This window comes from Salvelinus namaycush, chromosome 14 (genome assembly GCF_016432855.1).
Source record: "Salvelinus namaycush isolate Seneca chromosome 14, SaNama_1.0, whole genome shotgun sequence".
Classification (NCBI taxonomy): Eukaryota; Metazoa; Chordata; class Actinopteri; order Salmoniformes; family Salmonidae; genus Salvelinus; species Salvelinus namaycush.
In genome coordinates, this window is record NC_052320.1 from 10,141,212 (window position 1) to 10,160,106 (window position 18,895).

The 18,895-nt window shown below is 43.9% G+C and overlaps 1 protein-coding gene across 1 annotated transcript in view; it reads right to left on the reverse strand.

Annotated features, from left to right (window-relative positions):
- LOC120058820 (extended synaptotagmin-1-like) overlaps positions 1-18,252 on the reverse strand; it is a 48,395-nt gene extending 30,143 nt beyond the window's left edge. Inside the window, exons 1-9 of the mRNA XM_039007552.1 lie at positions 17,797-18,252; positions 12,839-12,880; positions 6,736-6,870; positions 3,086-3,159; positions 2,871-2,943; positions 1,942-2,031; positions 1,725-1,780; positions 1,140-1,260; positions 768-944 (exon numbers count right to left, since the gene is read on the reverse strand). Of these exons, the coding sequence (XP_038863480.1) occupies positions 768-944; positions 1,140-1,260; positions 1,725-1,780; positions 1,942-2,031; positions 2,871-2,943; positions 3,086-3,159; positions 6,736-6,870; positions 12,839-12,880; positions 17,797-18,138 (1,110 nt within the window). The 5' untranslated portion in view covers positions 18,139-18,252. The remainder of the gene's footprint in view (positions 1-767; positions 945-1,139; positions 1,261-1,724; positions 1,781-1,941; positions 2,032-2,870; positions 2,944-3,085; positions 3,160-6,735; positions 6,871-12,838; positions 12,881-17,796) is intronic.
- Between the last annotated feature and the right edge of the window lie 643 nt (positions 18,253-18,895).

An 18,895-nucleotide genomic window follows, 5' to 3' on the forward strand; every position in this document is an offset into this window, starting at 1 on the left:
CTCTCTCTCTCTCTCTCTCTCTCTCTCTCTCTCTCTCTCTCTCTCTCTCTCTCTCTCTCTCTCTCTCTCTCTCTCTCTCTCTCTCTCTCTCTCTCTCTCTCTCTCTCTCTCTCTCTCACCTCAAACATCTCTCTCTAACTCCCTCTCTCTCTCTCCCTCTCACCTCAAATATCTCTCTCTAACTCCCTCTCTCTCTCTCTCTCTCTCTCTCTCACCTCAAACATCTCTCTCTAACTCCCTCTCTCTCTCTCTCTCTCTCCTCTCTCTCTCTCTATCTCTCTCTCTCTCTCTCTCCCTCTCACCTCAAATATCTCTCTCTAACTCCCTCTCTCTCTCTCTCTCTCACCTCAAACATCTCTCTCTAACTCCCTCTCTCTCTCTCTCTCTCTCACCTCAAACATCTCTCTCTAACTCCCTCTCTCTCTCTCTCTCTCTCACCTCAAACACCTCTCTCTAACTCCCTCTCTCTCTCTCTCTCTCACCTCAAACATCTCTCTCTAACTCCCTCTCTCTCTCTCTCTCACCTCAAACACCTCTCTCTCTCTCTCTCTCTCTCACCTCAAACACCTCTGTCAAACACCTCTCTCCCTCTCTCTGTCGCTCTCCATCTCTGTCTCTCTCTCTCGCTCACCTCGTTCTCGCCGTCTCTCTCCGTCACTCTCCATCTCTCTCCATCTCTCTCCATCTCTCTCCATCTCTCTCCATCTCTCGCTCACCGCGCTTACTCCATCTCTCACTCCGTCTCTCACTCCGTCTCTGTCTCTCACCTCAAACATCTCTCTCCACTGTGGGTTGAGGTTGCTGTCCACGGTGTGTGATGTGAAGGTCTGTGTGCCCACACGCAGCACAGCGTACGGATCAGACTTCCCGTCTATTATCCCCTTAATGACCGTATCCTTGGCTGTCAGCTCCTCAGCTTCCAACAGGTGGATACGCACCACTCCCTGACAGACATACAGAGAGGCATGAGTAATACAGTCTACAGTAGGAACACTTTGCTGTCCACTGTTTCTGGACAATTTGACGCTAAGCGTTTATCTCTGTCAATCAGTCAATTTGTTATGTTTGGTAAATGCTTCAGTCAGTCAGTGAGTCAGTGACTCTCCAGGACAGGTGATTTACAATGTGAGTAAGGTTACCCGTGGGAGAGGGGAGCGAAGCTGCGCAACGTGCAGGTCGGCCACCAGGGGGATAGTGAGGCGGTTGGGGAGGACCAGGTATGAGGCTATAGCATCCATTATCATAGTGTCCGACATGGCACTGTAAATGAATGCAGGGTGTCGTTGGGATGGGACAAAGAGGTGGGAAACAAACACATAGACAAAGACTACATTCTACTGCTGACAGGAACATGCATTAAACTCATAAACAATGAGGCAACCCCATTGAGTTAGGATGTGGCTGAGGCAGAGGACATTTTCCTGGAAATCATTTTAAGCAAAATGTGATTTCTAAGTTGAATACAATTAAATAGGAACATATTGACAGGAATATTTGATTTATGATGTTAGCAACTAAACACTGCACTGACAATGATTTAATTGTATTCACAGACAACTAGATGCATGTCTTATCTACACACGTGAGCAAGCACAACGCCTTGCTAAGTTAGGTCATCACCCTGAACTAATACTAACGTATAGAGAACTAACAGCATAACAGGTGGTTCCACTGTAGTATATAAGTACTCCTTTGAGAAAGGCAATAGGAGCCCTCTCACTCACTTGAGTCCAGGGATATCCAGCATGTTGGTCAGCCCAGTCCAGTTGATGTCCAGCTTCTGTGAAAGAAGAGGAATGTCAACGACAATGAAAAGGCAGCATCAAATTAATTAATTAATTAATGGAATAGATGGATGGATGGATGGATGGATGGATGGATGGATGGATGGATGGACGACTAACAAACAAAGGAATGAAGTGACTGGTAACAGAGACTCACAGGTCTGCGGATGAAGAACATGGTGATGGCTCCCACCAGAGGCACATCCCCAATCAGGGGTTCCAGGATCACCCTTAACTTCCCATGTAGCTACAGAGAGAGAGCAGAAGGGAGGGAGAAAGAAGGGAGGAGATAGAGTTAATGAGAGAGATAATAAGAGAGAGGGGGAGAAGGAGGGGGGAGAGATAGAGAGATAATAAGAGAGAGGGGGAGAAGGAGAGGGGAAAGAGAGAGAGAGAAGAGAGGGGGGAGAAGGAGGGGAAAAGAGAGAGAGATAATAAAAGAGAGGGGGGAGAAGGAGGAGGGAAGAGAGAGATAATAAAAGAGAGGGGGAAAGAGAGAGATAATAAAAGAGAGGGGGAGAAGGAGGGGGGAAGAGAGAGATAATAAAAGGGGGTGAAGGATGGGGAAAGAGAGAGATAATAAAAGAGAGGGGAGAGAAGGAGGGGGGAAGAGAGGGATAATAACAGAAAGGGGGAGATGGAGGGGAGAAGAGAGAGATAATAAAAGAGAGGGGGAGAAGGAGGGGGGAAGAGAGAGATAATAAAAGAAAGGGGGAGAAGGGGGGGGAGAGAGATAATAAAAGCAAGGGGAGAAGGAGGGGGGAAGAGAGAGATAATAAAAGAAAGGGGGAGAAGGGGGGAGAGAGAGATAATAAAAGAAAGGGGAGAAGGAGGGGGGAAGAGAGAGATAATAAAAGAAAGGGGGTGAAGGAGGGGGGAAGAGAGAGATAATAAAAGGGGGTGAAGGAGGGGGGAAGAGAGAGATAATAAAAAGGGGAGAAGGAGGGGGGAAGAGAGAAATAATAAGAGAGAGGGGGGAGAAGGAGAAATAAAAACAAGCATATAATGTTAGCTTTGGAGAAGAATTTGGGGACATTTTTCTCATACACTCCCACTCCCCAGCCACAATGTTATTTATATCTTTACCTGTATTCCCTTCACTCCTGCTTTGCAAAAGTACTTTTTGATTTCCACATTGATCTCCACATCACCTGCATAGCTGCAGAGAAGAGAGAGGGGAGGAAGAGGAAACAGGAAGATGATTTAACTGTCAGGCTGCTGCTATAGATGATGGATGTGCTCTGCATCACAGAGGCATTGAAGACAGGCATGCAGTATGGGGTGCTGCGACGGCTGCGTACCTAATGTATAGATCCAGTAAGACCTGCCGCTTGTCGTGCTCCGTGTGAGCCTTCACTCCTACCACCTTCATGGCCTAAGACAAAAACACATATTATGGTATTATTATGTGTATAGAAAGCATATAGAATAACACAGATAATGTTCACTGCAAACTGTTCTGCATAAGGTCACCTCGCCTGAAGGCTATTAGGGAGGGGTCTGCTGCTAACAAGTCATGTTTAGTGTGGAATTGTTCTGTATGGTTATTAGTGTTAGAATGAACCTGTCCATCTTCATGAGTATAACGACAGGGCATACCAGAGCCACATATTCATTTACATTTCTATAAATGGCTTGGGTCCTACTATACAGTAATGACATGATGTTATACAGGCCAGGGCTCTAGTTAGTACCCTGGGTCCTACTACACAGTAATGACATGATGTTATACAGGCCGGGGCTCTAGTTAGTACCCTGGGTCCTACTATACAGTAATGACATGATGTTATACAGGCCAGGGCTCTAGTTAGTACCCTGGGTCCTACTACACAGTAATGACATGATGTTATACAGGCCGGGGCTCTAGTTAGTACCCTGGGTCCTACTATACAGTAATGACATGATGTTATACAGGCCAGGGCTCTAGTTAGTACCCTGGGTCCTACTACACAGTAATGACATGATGTTATACAGGCCGGGGCTCTAGTTAGTACCCTGGGTCCTACTATACAGTAATGACATGATGTTATACAGGCCGGGGCTCTAGTTAGTACCCTGGGTCCTACTATACAGTAATGACATGATGTTATACAGGCCGGGGCTCTAGTTAGGAACCTGGGTCCTACTATACAGTAATGACATGATGTTATACAGGCCAGGGCTCTAGTTAGTACCCTGGGTCCTACTATACAGTAATGACATGATGTTATACAGGCCAGGGCTCTAGTTAGTACCCTGGGTCCTACTATACAGTAATGACATGATGTTATACAGGCCAGGGCTCTAGTTAGGACCCTGGGTCCTACTACACAGTAATGACATGATGTTATACAGGCCAGGGCTCTAGTTAGGACCCTGGGTCCTACTATACAGTAATGACATGATGTTATACAGGCCAGGGCTCTAGTTAGGACCCTGGGTCCTACTACACAGTAATGACATGATGTTATACAGGCCAGGGCTCTAGTTAGTACCCTGGATCCTACTATACAGTAATGACATGATGTTATACAGGCCAGGGCTCTAGTTAGTACCCTGGATCCTACTATACAGTAATGACATGATGTTATACAGGCCAGGGCTCTAGTTAGTACCCTGGATCCTACTCTACAGTAATGACATGATGTTATACAGGCCAGGGCTCTAGTTAGTACCCTGGGTCCTACTATACAGTAATGACATGATGTTATACAGGCCGGGGCTCTAGTTAGTACCCTGGGTCCTACTATACAGTAATGACATGACGTTTATACAGGCCGGGGCTCTAGTTAGTACCCTGGGTCCTACTACACAGTAATGACATGATGTTATACAGGCCAGGGCTCTAGTTAGTACCCTGGGTCCTACTATACAGTAATGACATGATGTTATACAGGCCGGGGCTCTAGTTAGTACCCTGGGTCCTACTACACAGTAATGACATGATGTTATACAGGCCAGGGCTCTAGTTAGTACCCTGGGTCCTACTATACAGTAATGACATGATGTTATACAGGCCAGGGCTCTAGTTAGGACCCTGGGTCCTACTACACAGTAATGACATGATGTTATACAGGCCAGGGCTCTAGTTAGTACCCTGGGTCCTACTACACAGTAATGACATGATGTTATACAGGCCGGGGCTCTAGTTAGTACCCTGGGTCCTACTACACAGTAATGACATGATGTTATACAGGCCAGGGCTCTAGTTAGTACCCTGGGTCCTACTACACAGTAATGACATGATGTTATACAGGCCAGGGCTCTAGTTAGTACCCTGGGTCCTACTACACAGTAATGACATGATGTTATACAGGCCAGGGTTCTAGTTAGTACCCTGGGTCCTACTACACAGTAATGACATGATGTTACACAGGCCAGGGCTCTAGTTAGTACCCTGGGTCCTACTACACAGTAATGACATGATGTTATACAGGCCAGGGCTCTAGTTAGTACCCTGGGTCCTACTATACAGTAATGACATGTTGTTATACAGGCCAGGGCTCTAGTTAGTACCCTGGGTCCTACTACACAGTAATGACATGATGTTATACAGGCCGGGGCTCTAGTTAGTACCCTGGGTCCTACTACACAGTAATGACATGATGTTATACAGGCCGGGGCTCTAGTTAGTACCCTGGGTCCTACTATACAGTAATGACATGATGTTATACAGGCCAGGGCTCTAGTTAGTACCCTGGGTCCTACTACACAGTAATGACATGATGTTATACAGGCCAGGGCTCTAGTTAGTACCCTGGGTCCTACTACACAGTAATGACATGATGTTATACAGGCCAGGGCTCTAGTTAGTACCCTGGATCCTACTATACAGTAATGACATGACGTTATACAGGCCAGGGCTCTAGTTAGTACCCTGGGTCCTACTACACAGTAATGACATGATGTTATACAGGCCAGGGCTCTAGTTAGTACCCTGGGTCCTACTATACAGTAATGACATGATGTTATACAGGCCAGGGCTCTAGTTAGGACCCTGGGTCCTACTATACAGTAATGACATGACGTTATACAGGCCAGGGCTCTAGTTAGGACCCTGGGTCCTACTATACAGTAACTACATGATGTTATACAGGCCAGGGCTCTAGTTAGTACCCTGGGTCCTACTACACAGTAACTACATGATGTTATACAGGCCAGGGCTCTAGTTAGTACCCTGGGTCCTACTACACAGTAATGACATGATGTTATACAGGCCAGGGCTCTAGTTAGTACCCTGGGTCCTACTACACAGTAATGACATGATGTTATACAGGCCAGGGCTCTAGTTAGTACCCTGGGTCCTACTATACAGTAATGACATGATGTTATACAGGCCAGGGTTCTAGTTAGGACCCTGGGTCCTACTATACAGTAACTACATGATGTTATACAGGCCAGGGCTCTAGTTAGTACCCTGGGTCCTACTATACAGTAATGGCATGATGTTATACAGGCCAGGGCTCTAGTTAGGACCCTGGGTCCTACTATACAGTAATGGCATGATGTTATACAGGCCAGGGCTCTAGTTAGTACCCTGGGTCCTACTATACAGTAATGACATGTTGTTATACAGGCCAGGGCTCTAGTTAGTACCCTGGGTCCTACTCTACAGTAATGACATGATGTTACACAGGCCAGGGCTCTAGTTAGTACCCTGGGTCCTACTATACAGTAATGACATGATGTTATACAGGCCAGGGCTCTAGTTAGGACCCTGGGTCCTACTATACAGTAATGACATGATGTTATACAGGCCAGGGCTCTAGTTAGTACCCTGGATCCTACTCTACAGTAATGACATGATGTTACACAGGCCAGGGCTCTAGTTAGTACCCTGGATCCTACTATACAGTAATGACATGATGTTACACAGGCCAGGGCTCTAGTTAGTACACTGCATCCTACTATACAGTGATGATGTATGTCCTACTATACATGATGTTATACAGGCCAGGGCTCTAGTTAGTACCTTCTCCCCAAGGTTGACTTTGGTGAAGCTGAGGGTCTGCAGGTGGGTGTTGGATGCACGTATGGCTGGAGCAATGGTCTCGACCAGCAACTTCTCCAGATACTGACCCACGAATGGCCACGCCTGCTGCAGGATCTGCAGGACACACAGAGGGGGAGAGAGAGACAGAGAGAGAGACAGAGAGAGACAGAGAGAGAGACAGAGAGAGAGACAGAGAGAGAGACAGAGAGAGGCACAGAGAGATAGACAGAGAGAGGCACAGAGAGATAGACAGAGAGAGGCACAGAGAGATAGACAGAGAGAGGCACAGAGAGATAGAGAGAAGTAGTTATGATTTTCACTGTGTATTTACAACCTACTAAATATACATCAGATCATATCATCATGTGGTCATGATTCAAGGACATTTTTCAAGGACTGCAGCGCTTGCAGACAAAACACTGTGCTGGGCAATTTCCTTGAATATTCTATGTAAAATGTATCTAACATACGTGATCTGAATTAGGCTGCTTGGCAAAAGTAATTAGGTCATATGCTAAGGCAAAATTCTTTCATATTTATGGTGTATAATCCCATTTGATGATGTGGTCCTATTGAAAGAATTGGGCTACTCAAGACACATGTAGTAGGTTCTATAAAACTGCACATGCCTGTGTAATAACTGACTACTGTATTGCACAGCTAAAACCCTCAAACACTTATAACTGACTACATCTGCTACCGCAGCAAGAGGACCTGACAGTGAAACATGTGACAACCTTAGAGCAGGATCTCTCCTCCCGTGATCACATAGCCACCTACACTACAGGAAACCACAAACACATATCTGGTCGAGATACTCTTCTCATGACAGGAACACAAACCTGAAAGGCCAGCTCTGACAAGAGAGAAACAAAGGACAGACTGTCACTACTAGCTAGTTACAGCAATTAATAATTCAGTAGATATTAGACCTATAGTCATTTTCTAGTATTATACATCCAAGTAGATGTCAACAAATACAGTACTGTGCAAAAGTTTTAGGCAGGTGTGAAAAAATGCTGTAAAGCTAGAATGCTTTCAAAAATAGGCATGTTAATAGATTATATTTATCAATTAACTAAATGCAAAGTGAGTGAACAGAAGAAAAATCTAAATCAAATCCATATTTGGTGTGACCACCCTTTGTCTTCAAAACAGCATAAATTCTTTTAGGTACACTTGCACAATGTCAGGGATTTTGTAGGCATATGGCTGTATGATTAAACAATTATACCAAACAGGTGCTAATGATCATCAATTCAATATGTAGGTTGAAACACAATCATTAACTGAAACAGAAACAGCTGTGTAGGAGGAATACAACTGGGTGAGGAACAGCCAAACTCAGCTAACAAGGTGAGGTTAAAGTTAAAGTCATACACCACGGCAAGACTGAGCACAGCAACACGACACAAGGTAGTTATTCTGCATCAGCAAGGTCTCTCCCAGGCAGAAATGTCAAGGCTGACAGGGGCTTCCAGACGTGCTGTCCAAGCTCTTTTGAAGAAGCACAAAGAAACGGGCAACGTTGAGGACAGTAGACGCAGTGGTCGGCCAAGGAAACTTACTGCAGCAGATGAACGACACATCATCCTTACTTCTCTTCGCAATCGGAAGATGTCCAGCAGTGCCATCAGCTCAGAATTGGCAGAAAACAGTGGGACCCTGGTACACCCATCTACTGTCCGGAGAAGTCTGGTCAGAAGTGGCCTTCATGGAAGACTTGCGGCCAAAAATCCAAACCTCCGACGTGGAAACAAGGCCAAGCGACTCAACTATGCAGGAAAACACAGGAACTGGGGTGCTGAAAAATGTCAGCAGGTGCTCTGGACTGATGAGTCAAAATTTGAAATATTTGGCTGTAGCAGAAGGCAGTTTGTTCGCAGAAGGGCTGGAGAGCAGTACACGAATGAGTGTCTGCAGGCAACAGTGAAGCAGTGAAGCTGGTGGAGGTTCCTCGCAAGTTTGGGGCTGCATTTCTGCAAATGGAGTTGGGGATTTGGTCAGAATGAATGGTCTCCTCAATGCTGAGAAGTACAGGCAGATACTTATCCATCATGCAATACCATCAGGGAATCACCTGATTGGCCCCAAATTTATTCTGCAGCATGACAACGACACCAAACATACAGCGAAAGTCATTAAGAACTATCTTCAGCGTAAAGAGGTGGCAAGTAACCTAGTGGTTAGAGTGTTGGGCCAGTAACCAAAAGGTTGCTAGATCGAATCCCCAAGCTGACAAAGTAAAAATCTGTCATTCTGATCAAGGCAGTTAACCTGCTGTTCCTAGGCAGTCATTTTAAATAAGAATTTGTTCTTAACTGACATGCCTAGTTAAATAAATATTTTTAAAGAAGAACAAGGAGTCCTGGTACGTACGAGTCTGTCTGGGATTACATGAAGAGAGAGAAGCACCTGAGGCTGCCTAAATCAACAGAAGAACTGTGGTTAGTTCTCCAAGATGTTTGGGCCAACCTTCCTGCCGAGTTCCTTCAAACTGTGTGCAAGTGTACCTAGAAGAGTTGATGCTGTTTTGAAGGCAAAGGGTGGTCACACCAAATATTGAATTGATGTAGATTTTTCTTCTGTTCACTCACTTTGCATTTTGTTAATTGATAGATATAATCTATTAACATGTCTATTTTTGAAAGCATCTTACTTTACAGCATTTTTTCACGCCTGCCTTAAACTTCTGCACAGTACTGTATACGCACATAGATAGTGCATTCTTGGTTTTTCAATGACTTTTAAATGACTACATTTATCAGATGTAGGCTAAATTTGATGGTTAATTTGTGTATGTCAGCACTGTTTGTCATATTCTTAAATCACATTGCCATGCAGTTGTTTACACATCGAATAAAGTGCAAGGTCCGTCCGATCAAAGCTTGTCATCACTTTAAAAGGTGCTCTTTTCTGAATCAGTGTGTGAGGTTTAAGGCTGATACTACTTCTCATCTCTCTGCCCAGTCATTCCCATGACCCCTAACCTTCCCCTCGACCCTGTCTGCTTGTCTGGGGCTGGTCATGGTTGCGTACCAAATGGCACCCTACTCCCTATACAGGGCACTACTTTTGACCAGAGCCCTATAAGCCCTGGTCAAAAGTAGTGCACTAAATAAGAAATGCGGTGCCATTTGGGGAAACAGGCACGAAGATTGTGATATGATATTACGTGCTAGCTCACTATTCCCGGATGGAAGCCAGCAAATCCTGTGCACTGCCAAGAGATACTCCAAATGCAGACAGTCTGTCATGAGAGACTACGCACTCAAAAACTGTTGACAAACCATCATTGAATAACATTTGGGCTATGCCATCTTAATGAAGTTAGATGGGGAAGCAGACCAGGGTCTGTTGTTGTTGCAGCCAGCCAGACAGAGCCAGCCAGCCTGAGTATGGAGGCTGGATAGCCTACGCATGCAGTCAGAGCACGTGGTGGGTGGCAGGCAGGCAGAGAGCCTGGAGGAGAAGCAGCCGGGTTGGTTCTTGTGAATGATGAGCCCTTTAGATCACTCCCCCTACAATCTGTGCTTTGTTTATTGATATTCACATCACCATCATCCACACCGAAGCTGCTCTCACAGTGGAGATGGGAGGCAGGGTGGCTGCTGTGGCTGCAACAGGGATACTCAGTGGGTCAGTGCTATCCGGGATCCTTGGGACATCCCAACTGTCACGCCCTGACCATAGAGAGCCATTGTTTCTCTATGGTATAGTAGGTCAGGGCGTAACTGGGGTGTTCTAGTCTATGATTTCTATGTGGTGTTCTAGTTAATTATTTCTATGTGGTGTTCTAGTTTTCATATTTCTATGTTGGTGTGCTTGATATGGTTCCCAATTAGAGGCAGCTGGTAATCGTTGTCTCTAATTGGGGATCATATTTAGGTAGCCTTTTTTCCACCTGTGTTTTGTGGGATATTGTATTTTGTATTTTGAGTTAGTGTATGTAGCACCTCTGTGGTCACAGTTCGTGTTTTGTTTTATAGTTTCACTTTAATAAATTATGTGGAACTGTAATCACGCTGCGCCTTGGTCCTTCTCTACAAACGAATGTGACACCAACGCTGATGTTACCCAATTGAAGTTGACATTTAAAGGGGTTAAGGTTAGGGTTAAGGGTAGGGGTTAAGGTTAGGGTTTAGGGTAGACGTCCCAAGGATCTCAGACAGAACTAACCATACTCAGTGTGTGTGTGTGTGTGTGTGTGTGTGTGTGTGTGTGTGTGTGTGTGTGTGTGTGTGTGATGTGATCTGGCGGAAGCTTTACCCTCCCCCGACTCTTAATTATAACAGAAGATGATGGGTACTGATGGAGGAGGTGGAGCGCTCACAGAGGCAGGATGCACACACACACACAGCAACCCAGGGCAACGGTGGACAAACAAACACAACTACCACATTCAGGCAACACAAAGCTTCTCCATCGGCACACCAGCTCAGTGTGTGTGTTTGCGCGTGTATATATCTATATATACACTGCTCAAAAAAATAAAGGGAACACTTAAACAACACAATGTAACTCCAAGTCAATCACACTTCTGTGAAATCAAACTGTCCACTTAGGAAGCAACACTGATTGACAATAAATTTCACATGCTGTTGTGCAAATGGAATAGACAAAAGGTGGAAATTATAGGCAATTAGCAAGACACCCCCAATAAAGGAGTGGTTCTGCAGGTGGTGACCACAGACCACTTCTCAGTTCCTATGCTTCCTGGCTGATGTTTTGGTCACTTTTGAATGCTGGCGGGGCTTTCACTCTAGTGGTAGCATGAGACGGAGTCTACAACCCACACAAGTGGCTCAGGTAGTGCAGCTCATCCAGGATGGCACATCAATGCGAGCTGTGGCAAGAAGGTTTGCTGTGTCTGTCAGCGTAGTGTCCAGAGCATGGAGGCGCTACCAGGAGACAGGCCAGTACATCAGGAGACGTGGAGGAGGCCATAGGAGGGCAACAACCCAGCAGCAGGACCGCTACCTCCGCCTTTGTGCAAGGAGGAGCAGGTGGAGCACTGCCAGAGCCTTGCAAAATGACCTCCAGCAGGCCACAAATGTGCATGTGTCTGCTCAAATGGTCAGAAACAGACTCTATGAGGGTGGTATGAGGGCCCGACGTCCACAGGTGTGGGTTGTGCTTACAGCCCAACACCGTGCAGGACGTTTGGCATTTGCCAGAGAACACCAAGATTGGCAAATTCGCCACTGGCGCCCTGTGCTCTTCACAGATGAAAGCAGGTTCACACTGAGCACGTGACAGACGTGACAGAGTCTGGAGACGCCGTGGAGAACGTTCTGCTGCCTGCAACATCCTCCAGCATGACCGATTTGGCGGTGGGTCAGTCATGGTGTGGGGTGGCATTTCTTTGTGGGGCCGCACAGCCCTCCATGTGCTCGCCAGAGGTAGCCTGACTGCCATTAGGTACCGAGATGAGATCCTCAGACCCCTTGTGAGACCATATGCTGGTGCGGTTGGCCCTGGGTTCCTCCTAATGCAAGACAATGCTAGACCTCATGTGGCTGGAGTGTGTCAGCAGTTCCTGCAAGAGGAAGGCATTGATGCTATGGACTGGCCCGCCCGTTCCCCAGACCTGAATCCAATTGAGCACATCTGGGACATCATGTCTCGCTCCATCCACCAACGCCACGTTGCACCACAGACTGTCCAGGAGTTGGCGGATGCTTTAGTCCAGGTCTGGGAAGAGATCCCTCAGGAGACCAACTGCCACCTCATCAGGAGCATGCCCAGGCGTTGTAGGGAGGTCATACAGGCACGTGGAGGCCACACACACTACTGAGCCTCATTTTGACTTGTTTTAAGGACATTACATCAAAGTTGGATCAGCCTGTAGTGTGGTTTTCCACTTTAATTTTGAGTGTGACTCCAAATCCAGACCTCCATGGGTTGATAGATTTGATTTCCATTGATAATTTTTGTGTGATTTTGTTGTCAGCACATTCAACTATGTAAAGAAAAAAGTATTTCATAAGAATATTTCATTCATTCAGATCTAGGATGTGTTATTTTAGTGTTCCCTTTATTTTTTTGAGCAGTGTATATATATGTGTACTACATTACATACCTTATTCATCCACTCAACCTTCTCCACGTCAGGGAAGTTGACCTGTAGAGAAAGTGAGAAATGTATTGGTTAGATTTGAACTTTTAACCGTCTTAAACAAAATACATAGCAAAAGAGTGTAACCTGGGTATGAATGTAGGGAGGTCGTGAAATGGCAAAGGATCGACACGAGACAGGGCCTTTCCACCTCAAAAAGAACCAGAAAGAGGTTTGACACCCACAATCTCAGTGTTCTGAAATCCTTTAGATTTCAGAAACAGATAATATTAGCATTCTGAAATGTATTTAATCTTTCAGAAATTAACCTAATTGTTTGCACCCAAATTGCCCATTTTAATTTATAGGATTCATATAATATTGAATAAATACAGTACCTAACATCCAATTTGAACCAAACTTTTTTGGGTGCAATCAATTATCTTAATTTCTCCAAGATCAAATTATATTTAAACAAAAGAATGCTTCTGAATGCTCATCTTATCTGTTTCTAACTATCGAAACGATTTCAGAACCATCTAAGATAGTGGGTGTCATGGCTTGCTGAAATGACATGGAATGACCCAACAGTAAAATTAAGATGTGTGTTTCTGGCCATTTTCCATGTTTCAAAACATAATGACACACCACAGCAGGCCCTCAATCTTTCCTCCAAACCCAAACCACAGTCATAAGACCTGCAGATTACACTGATCATGATCATGTGTGTGTGCACGTGTGTGTGTGCGTGCAAAATAACCTGTGATATGCTGTTGACAAAACTACAGAGATTGTGGTGACAATGTGAGTGTCCTGTGGGTGTTGAAGAATGTTGAAATTGTCCCATGATTAAGAAAACAATTATCATATTTTCTCTCTTTCCTGATATGGTCCTCCTTGTTCCCCCTCTCCCTCTGATTGATGTCTATGAGTCACCAAGCTTCTGCCATCTAAAAGGTCAACAGTAGCACAACCATAGAATTAGGAATTAGAAAACAAATTTAATAGGATCTCTATGAGTACCACCCTCAAGTTCTAAGGAACCGCCGAACTGAAACAGGAAATGGGGAGCGCACACACATAGAAATGCCTAAAATGACGGTGGCACGACAAAACCTCAGAGTGGAAACACTCTCTCTTGGTTCAAATAATTAAAGGAAAGGTTCAACCATTTTTGAATATTACATTGTTTTTGTACATCTCTGAGTGATGTTCTATCGATTCCCTGGGTCATTTCATGTTTTCATGTGTATCTGAGTTATTGGTGTTCAAGCAGGCAGAAATCCGGCCGGTGTGACGTAGCACCGTGATAAAGTCTCTCTCACTACACTGGAAGTTGATAGGAATATGACTTTTAGATGGTGAAAACGTCTATCATACATGTCAGATATCAATACTGGCCGATGTCATAACACGGGAGGATGTCTTCTCTTGAATGGACCATTGATCATATTTTTGCAATATTCCTACCTCGAGAAATGTTTAATTTAACGGAGGCTATAGCACATTTTTCCTATTTGTCTGCCTCTTTAGTCCAGGGTGCATTGCATGGTGCCGTTGTCAGAGATATTATAGAAATAAGATAGGAATTCAATGAATCAGGGAACATATAACGCCCCACCCAGAAGACTGTCGACCGTTCACGTTCACATTGTCATGCTGCATCACACGGTTGCTAAGTTAATAGTGACTCAGTCAGCATATATGTCGAGAAACATGCTTATTTTCCTCGAAGTACATAATGTCACGATTCCAAAGCTATACAATACTACAGATAGCAGATACTACAGATACAGATAGCAAGTAAATTATTGCACATCTCAGAAATGATTTGTAATGTTGTATTTCTTGTTGACGAAATTGGTGCTAATGTTGGGTTTTTTGAGCTAGCCCCCAATAGACTCCCATTCAATCTTTGAAGGAGAGCGCTCCTTGCCCCAGGATCGCCCAGAATGCACCGCACGCCCCATTGACGTAGCATGGGCAACGTTTCCCATCTCCTCAAAAGTATATCTGCCGTTGTGAATGTTAGACTCCACTCTGTGAGGCACATTGATCTGCAGGTTGAACATGGTGAGATTGTAGACCCCTAAATTGATAGTGCAGTCTTTTTTGGGAGGGATTTTACAGCTAATTAGCTAAAATTATTGTGTGTAGCTATGTTTTTCTAGCTAGCTACCTACAGTTGAAGTCGGAAGTTTACATGCACTTAGGTTGGAGTCATTAAAACTTGTTTTTCAACCACTCCACAAATTTCTTGTTAACAAACTATAGTTTTGGCAAGTCGGTTAGGACATCTACTTTGTGCATGACACAATACATTTTTCCAACAACTGTTTAGAGACAGATTATTTCACTGTATCACAATTCCAGTGGGTCAGAAGCTGACATACAATAAGTTTACTGTGCCTTTAAACAGCTTGGAAAATTCCAGAAAATGATGTCATGGCTTTAGAAGCTTCTGATAGGCTAATTGACATAATTTGAGTCAATTGGAGGTGTACCTGTGGATGTATTTCAAGGCCTACCTTCAAACTCAGTGCCTCTTTGTTTGACATCATGGGAAAATCAAAAGAAATCCGGCAAAATTGTAGAACTCCACAAGTCTGGTTCATCCTCAATTTCAATTTCCAAATGCCTGAAGGTACCACGTTCATCTGTACAAACAATAGTACGCAAGTATAAACACCATGGGACCACGCAGCCGTCATACTGCTTAGGAAGGAGACGCGTTCTGTCTCCTAGAGATGAACGTACTTTGGTGCGAAAAGTGCAAATCAATCCCAGAACAACAGCAAAGGACCCTGTGAAGATGCTGGAGGAAACAGGTACAAAAGTATCTATATTCACAGTAAAATTAGTCCTATATCGACAATAACCTGAAAGGCCGCTCAGCAAGGAAGAAGCCACTGCTCCAAAACCGCCACAACTGCACATGGGGACAAAGATTATACTTTTTGGAGAAATGTCCTCTGGTCTGAAGAAACAAAAATAGAACTGTTTGGCCATAATGACCATCGTTATGTTTGGAGGAAAAAGGGGGAGGCTTGCAAGCCGAAGAACACCATCCCAACCGTGAAGCATGGGGGTGGCAGCATCATGTTGCGGGGGTGCTTTGCTGCAAGAGGGACTGGTGCACTTCACAAAATAGATGGCATCATGAAGGAGGAAAATGATGTGGATATATTGAAGCAACATCTCAAGACATCAGTCAGGAAGTTAAAGCTTGGTCGCAAAGGTGAAATAAAATTTAAAAAATGGGTCTTCCAAATGGATAATGACTCCAAGCATACTTCCAAAGTTGTGGCAAAATGGCTTAAGGACAACAAAGTCAAGGTATTGGAGTGGCCATTACAAAGCCCTGACCTCAATCCCATAGAAAATGTGTGGACAGAACTGAAAAAGCGTGTGCGAGCAAGGAGGCCTACAAACCTGACTCGGTTACACCAGCTCTGTCAGGAGGAATGGGCCAAAATTCATCCAACTTATTATGGGAAGCTTGTGGAAGGCTACCCGAAACATTTGACGCAAGATAAACAATTTAAAGGCAATGCTACCAAATACTAATTGAGTGTATGTAAACTTCTGACCCACTGGGAATGTGATGAAAGAAATAAAAGCTGAAATAAATCATTCTCTCTACTATTATTCTGACATTTCACATTCTTAAAATAAAGTGGTGATCCTAACTGACCTAAGACAGGGAATTTTTACTAGGATAAAATGTCAGGAATTGTGAAAAATGTAGTTTAAATGTATTTGGCTAAGGTGTATGTAAACTTCCGACTTCAACTGTAGCTAGCTAGCCAGCCAGCCCATAAATGGAGCATTGCATTTTGGATTTTATCGTCAACTTGAGCTATAACAGATTTCCACAACAATTTTCCATGTTGCTACCAACCTTATTATAACGCCAAAATGAAAAATGTGTTCACAACAAATATTGTTCTCACATATTACTATTATTTAACACAGTGTTGTTATTTAACACAATGATTGGTTTTGGGTGGATTTTTCCTTTAAGCCGTTCATTGAACGAGTAACTTAGTCACTGTTAAGTTAACTGTGTGCTAAATTTAAATACAGTAACACCTCTGTGGTATTATATTTTAGTAATTTAGCAGATGCACTTATCCAGAGGGACTTATAGTAGTGAGGGCATACAATTTTCTTACTGGTCCTCCATGGGAATCAAACCCACAATCCTGTCATTGAAAACACCAGGCTCTACCAACTGAGCCACACAGGACATAAATGGAGTAAATGTTAATTCTGAATTCCACTGTGATTGTGGCATTCTAAAGTTTTGACTCATTCTCCTCAGGCTCTGCATATTAAGAATGTCCAAATATAGCTAGGGCTGGATGGACTAGACTAAAGAATGTAGAAGAGGGGGAGGGGTGGGTGGGTAGGAACAGAGTAGAATAGGAAAATATACAGTGCATTCGGGAAAGTATTCAGACCCCTTGACTTGTTCCACATTTTATTACATTACAGCCTTATACTGTATTAACAAAAGGTTGGTCAGTCATAGACTGGGATGTCTGTACACTGTGCAAATTATGAAATGGTATGAAAGAGAGAGAGATTGTGAACAAATAGGACATTGTGCTCATCCCCTTGCCATTATACCTGTCCTTATTGTCAACTGAGTTGTGTCACTTTGTTACTTTGGTCAACACAGACACATTTTTTGCTTCATTCATTTACATATTTATTTATTTCTTTTGACAACATAAACAAACCTTTTTGGATATGATGTAATGACATTGATGGATTTTAAGACTGACTTTTGTTCAAATAATGTATTTATTATTCCGCTGTATTTTATTTATTTGAAAAATAATATAAATATTATAGACGGTGGCTTTAATTACCAGCTCACAGACTAGTAGGCTGAAGATGTGATCTCCACTCTGAAGTGCAGGCTGAGTCCATAGAGAAAATAGGAATACAATAATGATATGTTTCTTGTTACTTACCCATGGGGGTAATTCCTGTTTACTCATAAAAGCCCTCGCAGTGGTGTATGCTCTCTCGTTCTCCAATAAGTACATAGCTGACCGCAGACGCATTACTTTCTCGTTTCTGCTGTGTTTCCATCCGATGTAGACCATGAGACCGAATAGAACCAAGCTGATACTGAACCCGAAGTATCCGGCCAGATAAACTGGTAAAAGTGTAGCCAGGAATTTTCCAAAGGACCACAATACGGTTACAGCATGTTGCCCTGGAGGTTTGGGTGGCTGCATTTCTTCTGGCAATGCCGAGTCCGCAGCCTCCGAGCCTGTGCCCATACTCGGACTTCCATCCACAGATGGCATCGCAAAATCCTTATCTGTGGAGGCGCTACCTCTGCAGTTCCGCGTTCAGTGCCTTCTTGTTGTTTAATTAAAAAATAAGACAACGGAATAAAGTTTAGCTTGCAAACCATTGACAATGTCTTACACGATTGACACGAAACGATCATAAAAAGTTTTGCTAGAAATGTTCAGCTAAAAATACATCTTGAATAGGTAAACAGCACCAGGGAACAAAACCGCTCTTCATGCGCGCACTGACAAACACTAGCATGCAGAGGCAAGTGGATTCAATTTTTTGTCAGACTTGTAAGGGCGTGTTATCTAAGTGAAAGCCCTCCTTAAATCCATCAGAAAAAAAAGTTACCCTAAAATGTACTTGTTCCGATAATATTTGACCGCACCATCCAGTCTAATATTTAGCAACATCCACTGCAAGTACAAAAAGGCCTCTTGCGCTGCTCCAGCTTTCACAAACCAATTGCTTTCCGACTGACTGAGAATTGATTTAGGCCCAGTGGCGACTCATCATTCAGGGCAGGTGGGGCAGAAAAACTGCTTGCCTGTTTGTTTTGCATGTTATTTTGGCATTAATACTTGTCACATATCAGTTTGCAAACAATGTAAAATAATATATATATATATCATTGAGTTAATAAAGTCGCATCCAAACATGGTCTCTTTTTTGGTTTTCTTAAGTAAGGCAGCTACAAAATGCAAGTGTTTCAGCCTAGCTCAGTGCTTTCTGTGGTTGTGGGGCAAGCCAGCAGAAAATACGGAG